Genomic DNA, 12,218 nt, shown 5'->3' on the forward strand with positions numbered 1-12,218 from the left:
CTACTTGGATGGTTCACCTAAAATCTTCCCTAGGTTTTCAACTGTTTGGGCTAACTTTCAGACATCCTCATCATCCTGATTATTTTTTCCTAGGTTTATTTCGGTGTATCAGTGTGTCTCCTACACTTGAAATGAATACTAGAATCCAAACATTGTTGACTCAATGTATACCATAGCTCTCTCTTTTTTTAAATCTTCTTACTGTCCTTCTACCAGCATTGCCCAAGATTGGATATACTTTTTAGCAGTCATGTCAACTCAATTTCTCTTTTATGTAGATTATAGTTAACAAAAATCAGAATTCCTTTTTTATAAGTATTGGTCTTCTGTCAGGCTTCCCCCATCTTCCTACATAACTAAATTATTTAAACCTAAGTGTAGGAATATCAACTTGTCATATGTTTCTGAATGTTTATGTTTGATATATAATCTACTAGCTTTTTCATGTGTAAATTAGATGCTGAACCTTCTAGGTCCTTATCTAAATCACTGATAATGTGTAAAGCAGGAAGAGAGAACTCTACTAGCAGACTTTTCCCTCTAGTTTTAGTTAATCCATTGATCAGCACTCTTGGCTGTGGTTGCTCTGTTTAATAGAGTATTTTGTTTCTAGTCTGTCCTTAATATTTGTATGTTTGTTAAACAAATATTTATTATTAATAATAGCTACCATTTATTGAGTGCCAGGTACTATTCTAAGAACTACACACTTATTTCATTTAAGCCTCCTGACAACACGGCAAGAAGGCATTGTTGCCATTTCCATTTTACACATGAGAAAATGGACTTAGAGAGCTTGATACTTCCCAAACTACATAGTATATAGAGATAGACCTGGGATTTTCATTTGGGTCTGTCTGCTACTTCAAGCTCATATACTTAACCAATAATGTATATTGCTGGCTATGTACCAGGCTTTGAGAATAATGTAGTGAATAAGTTAAAAAATAGATATGGTCCTTGTCTCCCCAGAGCTTATCATGTAGGGTGAGACAGAAAAACAAGCTCTTATTGTACATTATGATACATGCTATCAAGGGGTTGGGGGTGTGCTGTGATAGCACAGAAGCAAACCGAACTAAATTGGGGGAGGGGTGGTTAAGGGATTTCCGAAGCCACCCAGGGTTGTGGTAGGAAATGTGTTAATTATCATGAGTTTAATTCTCGCATAACAGTATTGATTTTCCATTTGATCATTCACTGTCATTTTCCATTTGATCATTCACTGTGATGGCTGAAAAATACTCTATTGAACACATCCTATGTGCTAGACTTTTTACATATATCTTATTTTCACATTAACCTTGCAAAGTTTATTAGCTACATTTGTACAAAGTGAGACTAAGGGGTTAAGTAATTTGCCCCAAATCTTATAGTTTTGAAATGAGCCAGGACTTAAAAACAAGTTTTATCAGATTTAAAAATTTCTTTCCACTAGGCCACACAACATCCAGTCTAAGCAAAATAAAGTTCTAGCTCTTTATTGCTATTAGGCCGTCTGCCCTTAGCAATGGGTGTATCCCTTCCGTGTTCTTAATTCAAATAGGTATTTTTAAAGAAGATAAAATTTTTAGTATTCTTAGCAGGATAGCCTTTTCCTCTCCTATAGCTTCCGTCAGCTTTCCCCCCTAGCCTTTATTGTACTATACTTTCAAGTAGGTGCTTACTTTGGTGGTTATTCTTATTTTCAGGTGTTGTAAGCCTATTAGAAAGTTCCCAATGTGGCTGCACAGTAGTATTGAAACAGATATGAGCCTCAACCACAAGCTTTAGCTCTCTTGCTTTTAAAAGAACATAGCTAAAAAGGTCTTGAACTTTGGAAAGGTGTCAGTCACTGACAGGCAGTTTTGTGACTTCGTCTGTGCTGTTAATCCATTATGAGCACTTAATTGTTCAAAGAAATAGTTATTTAGTAGAGGGATTTTTTTTGTTTAAAATATTAATTATGTTATTAAAATAGTTAGCCATTTTAATAATAACTGGTTTTAGGGAACTCCCTGGCAGTCCATTGTTTAGGACTTGGCGCTTTCATTGCCGTGGCCTGGGTTCAATCCCTGGCTGGGGAACTAAGATCCCGCAAGCCGTGTGGCATGGCCAAAAGATTAAAAAACAAAAAAATACTGGCTTTATTAAAGTTTAGTTAAGTTTAAAATGCTGTTAAATAATAAAGCAGTGTCAATAATTTTCCCCAAATATTCATGTGAGGCAACAAGGTGATTGTCTACTTTCCCTATCCTCAGTTTTTAAAAATAGATGTTGGTAATTATGGTGGATTTTTAAAAAAGAGACATTAAAACTCTAACAAACCAACTCATAGGGTTTTAGTTAATTGCAACAAAAGTCTCCTTTGATCTGTAGGAGGCTGTTTTACTTTTACAGTGGCAGAATCTTGTGCCTCCATTTGTTGGAGCTGCCTGCCACTAGGTGGTGCTTTGTGCATTCTTCATAGCATGAAACAACTTATTCCACTGGTGACTGTTGGATATATTGGTTGTAATATTTAGCAAATTAAAATTTTATTGATAAAGTATAATGTGGGAAATCAGAACTGATATGTGTCTTCTTGCTGAGATAGGCTGATAACTGTTCAAAGAAGGAAGAGTTTATTACTGAATTTGTTAGTACCAGCTGAGCTTTAGTAATGTCTGCTTCCCTCCCTCAACCTTAGGCTATGGTGTCAGATCATTGCTTAAAGCTGCGCGTAATTAGGTGCTCAGATTATTTGAGGTCTTCATATACAGAACCTCTGGGCTTGTACCTCTCAGTTCTAAGCATCGCATCTTTCATTGGGTGCTTACTTCAATACTTTATCTGAAATTGTCTTCTAGACTCTCTAAGGTCCTGAGAAAAAATGACCTTATTTACAAGGTTTCCTTTTTTACCCCTATAGGTCATAATAGAAGAAATGAAAATATTTGTTTAAAGTGTCCTTTCTTAGGGTATTTTTCCCCTTTTCTGTATGTTATTTCCATTGCCTTTAGCACTCTGTCCAGCCTACTTACCTTAATCTCTACTGTGTATATAATAAGGAATCTGCATTTTGCAGTTCCTACACTTTTGTTCTGGTGGCTTTATGGCATAATCTCAGTTTGGTTCCATTGTTTAAGGAGAGCTAAACTTATTTTCAGTAATTTAAAATCTGCATGATGTTCATATACTAAGTTGTCTCATGTTTTTAAAACAAATGTAGTTTCTTCCCCTGCAGTGGTGAAGTACTTCAAAAGCCATATATTGTAATGCTTTAATACAGTTAATATCATCGAGAAAACCAAAATATTCTTAGGATCCAAGAGGCTAGCCTAATATATTTTCATGAACCATAATTTACCATTTACACTTGGCTAAGACTCATAGGTTTATCCTTAGGATTCCCTAGTGAATCTTAGTCCCATTTATACCCTAAATCAAAAATAGTGCTTATCTCTTTGGAAAAGTTATTTTCTCTGACAGAGGCTGCAGCTTCAGGAGAGATGTGCATTGAGCCATTTGAGGGAGGTTGAGGCATTCACCTTGACAGTCATGATCAGCCCTCATATCCAAATGTCCTGAAACCTTACAGTTTCAGGACATTTAGAAGGACATTTAGAAGTCTGGTGGGTGGGGATTTGTATTATTTTTCCAGATGATTAAAATGGCAATTGTGTATTTAGAATTGGCTTAATTTCATTATAAAAATGAATCAATATTAAAGACTGGCATTTACATTTTCAAATTAGGTAATAAAATAGACTTGGAGAAGGAGAGACATGTTTCCATTCAAGAAGCAGAATCGTAAGTGTTATCCCTTCTCTTCCTTCCTTCAGTCACTCTCTGTAAGAAGTCTTCCTCTTTGCACAATGTACTTTACCATTTAGTTATTACTCAAACCTCTTAATATAGATTGAGCTAGTGGATTCAGTGAAGCGAGTTTACACTGGCAATTTCTGGCTTTTGGTGACATTTAAAGTTATTTCACTTTCACTTCTCTTTCTGGTTTCAGTAAAAAGTATTAAGAGTGATGCAAAAGAAAACCGTCATGGCCAAATAGTCAGTGAGTCACAAAAACTGAAGTATTTGGGTTGCAGATTAACTTAGAATAAAAGTCTTGTTTTATTCTTATTTAAAAGTTGATTCAATATATAGAAACGTCAAATGGTATATAATCTTAATTTCACTAAACCTGGGTTAATTAGTAATAAGTCACTAAAATTGCTATTGTAAAAAGAGTTCAAATGGCAGTCATGACAAAAACATGAAACATATTTTTACTTCAATTACTGATGTTACTTTTTTTTAAGGTATGCAGAATCTGTGGGAGCGAAACATTATCATACTTCAGCCAAACAGAACAAAGGAATTGAGGAACTTTTTCTTGACCTTTGTAAAAGTAGGTATATGGCTCTTTTTAAAATATTGGTAATATTTCGGAGTGATTGTTTGTTTTTAATTTATTTATTTTATTTATTTATTTTTGGCTGCATTGGGTCTTCGTTGCTGCGCGCGGGCTTTCTCTAGTTGCGTCGGGTGGGGGCTACTCTTCATGGCAGTGCACGGGCTTCTCATTGCGGTGGCTTCTCTTGTTGTGGAGCACGGGTTCTAGGTGCGCGGGCTTCAGTAGTTGTGGCTTGCGGGCTCTAGAGCACAGGATCAGTAGTTGTGGCGCACAGGCTTAGTTGCTCCGTGGCATGTGGGATCTTCTGGGACCAGGGCTCGAACCCGTGTCCCCTGCATTGGCAGGCAGAGTCTTAACCACTGCGCCACCAGGGAAGCCCCTGGGGTGATGTTTTACAGTTTCCATTTTGACCATATTGATGATTTGTCGCATCGACCAGTATTATTATTTACTTAGTATCTTTAACTCATTTTTTGAAGCTTAAATACCTTCTTTAGCCCTATTTCAAGTAGTAATCAATGGCTATGAAATCTTATGTGTAGTATTTGCTAAATACATATTAAAATATATGCATTACTATTAAAAATAAAAATGGAAGGGGAATGGACAGAATAAAACAGATTTAAGAGTTGTAACAACCTTTTGCAGTGGATGGACCTTATTTGGATCCTAATTTGACAAACTAGTGAAAAAGAACATTTGTGAAACAATTGGGACTATATGAACACTCACCGGATATTGATATTAAGAAATTATTGTAAATTTTTTTAGGCGTGGTTATTGTGTAGTGGTTATGCTTAAAAAAAGAATTATTTTTTAAAATGTTTTTATCTTTTAGAAATCATATTAAAATAATTTATGAATAAAATTATGTATCTGGGATTTGATTTAAAATAATGGTAGGGATGATTGCCAAGTATGGATGAAATTGTGTGATGGACATACAGATTTTCATTATGCTCTTCTTTCTACTTTTATATATGTTTGAGCTTTTCCATATTAAAAAAAGAGAAAGGAAAATGTTTATTATATACAATCTGAAAGTCATTTCTCATATCACCAATAGAATGTATACTATACTTAGGAAAACCCTAGTCTATAGAATAATGGATTGAAATGATTTTGTCAAATTATATTCCTTATAGTTATAGACCTCAGAATGATGGTTTTTTGCTCTAAAAAAATGTACATATATACAAACTTTGAAGTAAATTTCAGTTTTATGTAAGCCTGAAGATCATTCATAATTCTTCTAGAGTGTTAATTCTCTAAATGTGGTCCTGCAATCAGCAGCATTAGCATCACTTGAGAGTATGTTAGAAGCGCAAATTCTTGGGCCTTACCCCAAACCTACTGAATCAGAATCTCTGGAGGTGGTGCCCAGAATCTGTGTTTTGATCCCTCATTATGATTCTGATGCATACTAAAATTTGAGAACCACTGCTGTACATATCAGTCACTAGGAGATCTTGTTAAAATGCATAATTTGATAAAATGGGTCTGATGTGGGCCTGAGCTTCTCTTTACTAACAGACACCAAAGCGGTAATGACACTAGTACTCAGACCATACTTTGAGTACTGAGGTTCTAGATCAGTGGCTTATAAATGTTATATATCATATCTTTATATAAAAGAATTGAATATTCTCTATACATTTATTTTAAAAATTATAGAACATGTATAAGTACTTATGATTTTCCATATTGTAAAATATACATTAAAAAAAAGAAATTTTGAAAGGTTAAGGAAAAATAAATTGAAGTTTTTCTAATTTTACCTCAGTGGATTATCCCGTATACCTCAATTTGGAAACCATTGTTCAAGAGCAATCTCTGGACCCAAGTTTAAGAAAGCTTATTCTGTTTTAAGGACTCTCCTTTCTTTCCTCATCTTTTCAGATATGTATTTTGCAACTATTTACTCCTAGTCTGTGTCTTATAGTCTCATTTTTCTTAACTGTCTCTCAAAGAGCTGAAGTTCTAAATTTTAATGAGGTCTGATTTATCAGGTTTTCTGTATGAGTCATGTTTTTTGTCTTACATGAGAAACCTTTGGTAACTCAAAGTCATAAAGATTTTCTTCTACAGAGATTTCCTCCTGTGTTTTCTTCTAGAAATTTGTTTTACATTTAAGTCTGTAATTAATTTTTTGTTAATTTTCACATATGGTGGGAAGTATAGATTGAACTTTTATTTTTTACACGTAAATGTCCAGTTCCAGTACTATCTCTTGAAAAGATTGTGCTGGACCACACAATCACCAGTATCTCACTGTCATCATTCGAGTAACTTCTACTGTATCTTTAAATCAGATAGTGTGAGTCCTCCAGCTTTGTTCTTCCTCTTTCATCTTAAACTCTTTTGTTCTTTCAAATGTTATTTGGTTAAAAGTTTACATGACTTACTGAAGAATAAATCTTGTACCCTAAATATTGCTTGTACTTGGAACAATTTGACCTTCTTTGACGTATTTCTAAGTATAATTGGAAAATCTTAAGGATGACACTTGTATACAGTCATTTGTTTAAATCAAAACCTTTTTTTCTTTGGTGATGTCACTGTGGCTGTTATACAACTGGACAAGTACGCTTGCTATTAATTTTATCTAGTTTCCTTGTTGGTTGAAAGTCAGAAATAGCTATCATGGTGGTAAACTGAAATTATAGAAACAGAAAACGCCAATTGTGGTCCTAAATAATTTCTGCTTTCTCCCTCTCTTAGGGATGATAGAAACGGCACAAGTGGATGAAAGGGCAAAAGGCAATGGCTCCAGTCAACCAGGAGCTGCAAGGCGAGGTGTACAAATTATTGATGATGAACCTCAAGCCCAGAGCGGTGGCGGAGGGTGCTGTTCTTCTGGATAACTGTTCACCCCTAAGGAATAAAATAACAAACTGTGGATCCTTGCCCTCAACACAAAGACTGCCATATTCCAAGTCACATTATTTTACCAATGGAATTAGAGAGTTAACAGTATTTTAAATTACGTTTATAACACTGCAGAGACCTTAAGTGCTAAACTTAGTGGGGTTCGTGACCAGAGAATTGGCATTTTCTACACATGTTAACAAAGCAGTTACCAATGGCCTTTTTACATATTTTTTTTCTTTAACAAGGAGTAATATGCATGTAGAAAAGACCTACTTAAAGGCTTCATTTATATTCTTTTAAATCAAATCTTTATTTAATAACTTATATATGTTGTTGGAATGGTATACATTTTTGCAGTCCTTTGTATTTTGTGGTAGTTTGAATTGTATCACTTCTAAACAGCAAACTGTTTTTGTTTTCTTTTTTTTAAAATTAGCAGATACCTGAAGTACTATTTTTGCAGGGTTTGCACAGGCCCCTAACTGTCTACTACACTTTGATATAATCTATATTCATCCTGTATGCTGAGCTGATAAAATACATTGTAAATTACATATTAAATATTTTATCTGCTTTTACAAGCGCAAGGTGCAAAAATATATACAGTAGTCTCATTGATGACTGTAAAGTGAATTAACATTTGGTGATAATGTCTAAGCTTTTTGACTCTGATCATAGCTCCCCTTCACTTTTGTCTTAACTTGAAAGTGGCGTGTTTAAATTTTCTCATATACTTTACTTGAATTATTGCTGTTGTCACATTTTTTGCCTCTGTAAATCCATCTAATGATTGAGCGACAGCATTTGCCTTTTGGTTTGGGTGGGGGGTTTTTTGTTCTTTTGTGGGGGTTTTTTTTTGTTTGTTTTTTGTTTTCTGGGTTTTTTGTTTGGATAAAAGAGATGACTTCTGCTCATTTTGCTTTAGAATGGTTACCTTAGAAGTATTTGAGTGGAGCATGCTGAGTTTCACTGCTGCAAGGCTTTAGTTTTCTCTTAGGCTTTATGTGAGATGGACTCATTGGTAGGAGAAGAGAGGAAGAAGTCCCAGATAGTAGCCACTCACCAAGACTCATTCATACAGCATGTTAGTGGTAGCTTCTCCTCCACAGGCAGCACTTTTAGATCCTTTGTGAGCAAGCTGTTTCTGGTCACTGCTTGCCAGAGATGAACACAGAAAGCTTCGTTTCATTTTATAAGAGCTATCCTTCTGAGTTTCTTTGAAGGGAAACATTTCATGTAATGAAGTTATAGCGAACACTGGAAAGATTTATTATAAAATTATATTCTTGTATACTTTGTAAATTAGTCTCTCATTAAGTTTTGTTTTTTTTTTCTTTCTTTAAGCATAGGACTGATAGAATAGAATCAGGCACTGCTCATAGAAGGAACACAAATTGTGGAAATTAACAAATTGTTCTTGTGCTAATATATATATTTTTCCATTTCTGTCATGCTTGGAAAACTAGTAAATGTTATGTCTAAGATAAAATGGAATGGTCCCTGGATTTACTTCTTATAAGATGCAGTAGTATACAATAAAGTTGTTAGCATGAGCAATTAAAAGAATATAATGAGGTTATAGTTACTAAAGAAGTAACTTTCCCAGATGGGTTAAAGTTGAATAAATTGACACCTTGATGTTATGATATTAGAATTTTAACTTAGTATTAAGTATTCTATAAGGCCTCATTTTACCTTCCTTAATTATTGTCCTTGTCAAACTCAACACACTGCTGCTCCACTGTGTGTGTTTAGGGAGGGCGGAGTGGAAAGAGTCTTCAGGAAGATAAGCTAAAATTGTCTGTGTAGTCTCTTGGTTTCCTGTGAAGTTACTGTTTATGCAGGAGGTGGAGGGAGGCAGGGGAAATCATGAGTACAGATAAAAGAAAAAATTGTTTTTGCCCTCCTGGTTCTTTCAGTGGTAGTAAAGAAAGCCTTGTCATTTCTACTGTTGTAGATGTAGATGGGAAAGAAGCTCTTCTCCATTGGAGTGAAGTATGTTTTTAAAACTAATTAGACATGAAATTGAGCTTTATTCCAAAAAATAAAATCATAAAGCCTGATAATTGGAGAGGTGTACTCTCGATTTTTGACCCTATATTAATGATATAAAAGTCCAGATAGAAACCTCTGCTCCAGAGTTGCCAGATAATTATTGATATGGTACAACCACTCTCGATGTTTTGTTTTATTTATTTATTTTTTCTTTACTCTTCTTTGGTTTCTGTGTACCTTTCTTTTTCTTTGCGGTACGCAGGCCTCTCACTGTTGTGGTCTCTCCCATTGCGAAGCACAGGCTCCAGACGCGCAGGCTCAGCGGCCATGGCTCACGGGCCCAGCCGCTCCGCAGCATGTGGGATCTCATGGACCGGGGCACGAACCCGCGTCCCCTGCATCGGCAGGTGGACTCTCGACCACTGCACCACCAGGGAAGCCCTCTATGTACCCTTCTTCACCTCAAGCATTTCATTCTTCTTTTTTAACCTGTAATTTAAACTAATTCAGTAGCAACAATAGATAATATGTATACCTGACCTTGCTCTGAAGCCTAGAAGGTCTTTAGATAGGAATAGGGTGAAAGGGTAATGAAAGAGGACCAATCAATTGCAGCATGTATACAAAGGAAAGATAAATGATAAACCAAGGCTGAGGAAGTTTTTCTGATACTTTCTTCACCTTTCTAATACCTATCTTTTGTGTTCCTGTCCTTATAATTGTGCTATTAGGAAGAGGACACAAGTTATCGTGTTGTGTATTAAAAGTAGTAGGTAGATAGAACCAATATATTTTTCAACTAGTAAGTGTATACTCTTCGTATATATAATTAAAAATTGGTTTAAGTAGTCATTAGGAAGGTATCTGAATATTTAAAGTATACAATCACTGTTTCTGTAATGATGCGTATTCTGCTTCTTGTTTTGCATTGTGATTATAGAGGAAGATTATTGTTTTTAAATATATTGCAACAATTTTGGGGTAAACAGTAATCTGAAAAGAAACAAGCATCACATTACCATATGAGATATGAGTGTTTGAATTTCTTTTCTTCTGGGGTTATCTCCTGAAAATAGCCTAAAGCTGTGGCTGTTACAGCTAAATTGAAATCTTATAAAAAATATTAGCCATATATTATTAGTGATTACTTTTTATTTGGCATTAAAATAACAGAAGAATGATATTTCATTTTTAGATTTTCAGTAAGAAAAAGTAAAATTTGAGAAATAGACAAGGAGGGTAGTAAGAAGTAGAATGAAAGGTAGATAGGAAATTCTACAACCTGACAATTTTTAAAATCATTTTAAATACTACATTACTTTTATCAGATGGTTTCTAAATAAGGCAAGTTATGCATTGTGCCAAATATTTAGAACATTAAAAAAATGAATTGTTATACTGTTTATTTCTTTTAATACATAATTTGCAATTTTCTATATTATAAATGCTACCAGGGGTCTAGATCATTGATCTTATATTATTTTCAGATAATATAACTTACATTTATAATTACCACTTATGTCTAGAAGGGTTTGACTTGTGCCTTTGACTTTTGAAATTTATCTTTTGACTTCTGTTTGCCATTATAGTTTTCAGTCTTTTTAGTGTGACAAAGAGGGAATACATAATTTGTGACCATTTAAAATGTTGAGATCTTCTAGAAAAGGGTTTAGATAGTAATGACCAGCAAAAACCTTACAGTAATTTCTAAAGATATAGAGACTAAGTAGATCCTTAAGTATTCTTTTCTAAATTATAAAATGCATTACCTAGATTTTAATAATTAAAAGCTGGGATTCATTGAACATAACACATTTATTTGATTTTATAGTAGGCATTGATTCTAGTAAGTTGCTGTTCTGTAGTTTTTTATCAACCAAACATATATTTGGTGTTGTGGACTAAAATTCATGCTACACCTACGTCTGACTTGGATGGTTTTTCCCTTTTCAAAAAAACTAATTACAATTCTGAGCAAACTTTCCTAAATGTAAGTATTTTAGTATTAATCATATGTAATGAGAAAAATTTAGAAATACTCTTAAGAGTTTCCAATTTTAAGCAAAAGTACTTTGCTTCTAAACAAATATCACTTTGATAGATCTTTAGCACTGCTTGGGCTATCTGGGATTTATATATCATCTGTTTTCTAAGGAAGCTGAGTGTGCTTTTGAGTGTTAACCTTTCTGCAGTAGATAATGAACATGGCATGTTACATGGCCCACCCAGAAAGAATCTTATCTTAAAGCATCTTGTCCTCTCCAGAATACTGCACATATTTCCAAGTACATTGCATTAAAGCCAAAGGATGAGCCTGCCTACTTAAATGACCTTTATTCCCACTGAATCAGTTCTCACTTTGATTTTGATACTTCCTGGCAACTGAATCATTTATCATCAGATACTCAAGAAAAAGCTAATATGATTTCCTTAAATTTGAACTTATGTAGAGCAATGAGAGAAAGGTGAGGGACAGCAGGGATAAAGTATGATGTTGTTGAAAAACAGAACAGTGGTATTTGCTAAACTGTATCTTCAGTGGTAGCAAGCTCTTTTAAGGAAACCGTCTTATGTAGTACTTCCTAGAAGTATAAAATTTCCTCAGTTTGTGTTTAATTACCTAAGTAAGACTATATTCTAGGAAAAAATAAAAAATACAGATTATTATAGAAGTGCCCCTAGTGTACCCCCTCCCAAATGGTAACTATTGCTCTATAGTGTATACTCTTCAATCACTTTTTCTTTATGCATTTATATACGTATATATTTACCTATAGAAATACATAATTTTGTGCATTTAAAATTTTTACATAAATTGTGTCTTACTATGCATATGTTTTGCAACTTGCTTTTTTTCTTACCAATATGTCTAGGAGCTCTTATGTGAATATATACACTTTCATTTCTCCCAAATCTCTTTGGGTGTATTTTGTCTTTTTATATAACTTCTGACTCTCCATAAAACCTTCCCCAGGAACTT

The 12,218-nt window shown here is 34.3% G+C and overlaps 1 protein-coding gene across 1 annotated transcript in view; it reads left to right on the top strand.

Annotated features, from left to right (window-relative positions):
• The window catches only part of RAB21 (RAB21, member RAS oncogene family), a 32,737-nt gene extending 20,735 nt beyond the window's left edge, over positions 1 to 12,002 (top strand). Inside the window, exons 5-7 of the mRNA XM_082850156.1 lie at positions 3,717 to 3,771; positions 4,278 to 4,366; positions 7,094 to 12,002. Of these exons, the coding sequence (XP_082706282.1) occupies positions 3,717 to 3,771; positions 4,278 to 4,366; positions 7,094 to 7,236 (287 nt within the window). The 3' untranslated portion in view covers positions 7,237 to 12,002. The remainder of the gene's footprint in view (positions 1 to 3,716; positions 3,772 to 4,277; positions 4,367 to 7,093) is intronic.
• The last annotated feature ends 216 nt before the right edge of the window (positions 12,003 to 12,218 follow it).

This window comes from Leucopleurus acutus, assembly GCF_964270905.1.
Source record: "Leucopleurus acutus genome assembly, chromosome: 11".
NCBI classification, from domain to species: Eukaryota; Metazoa; Chordata; class Mammalia; order Artiodactyla; family Delphinidae; genus Leucopleurus; species Leucopleurus acutus.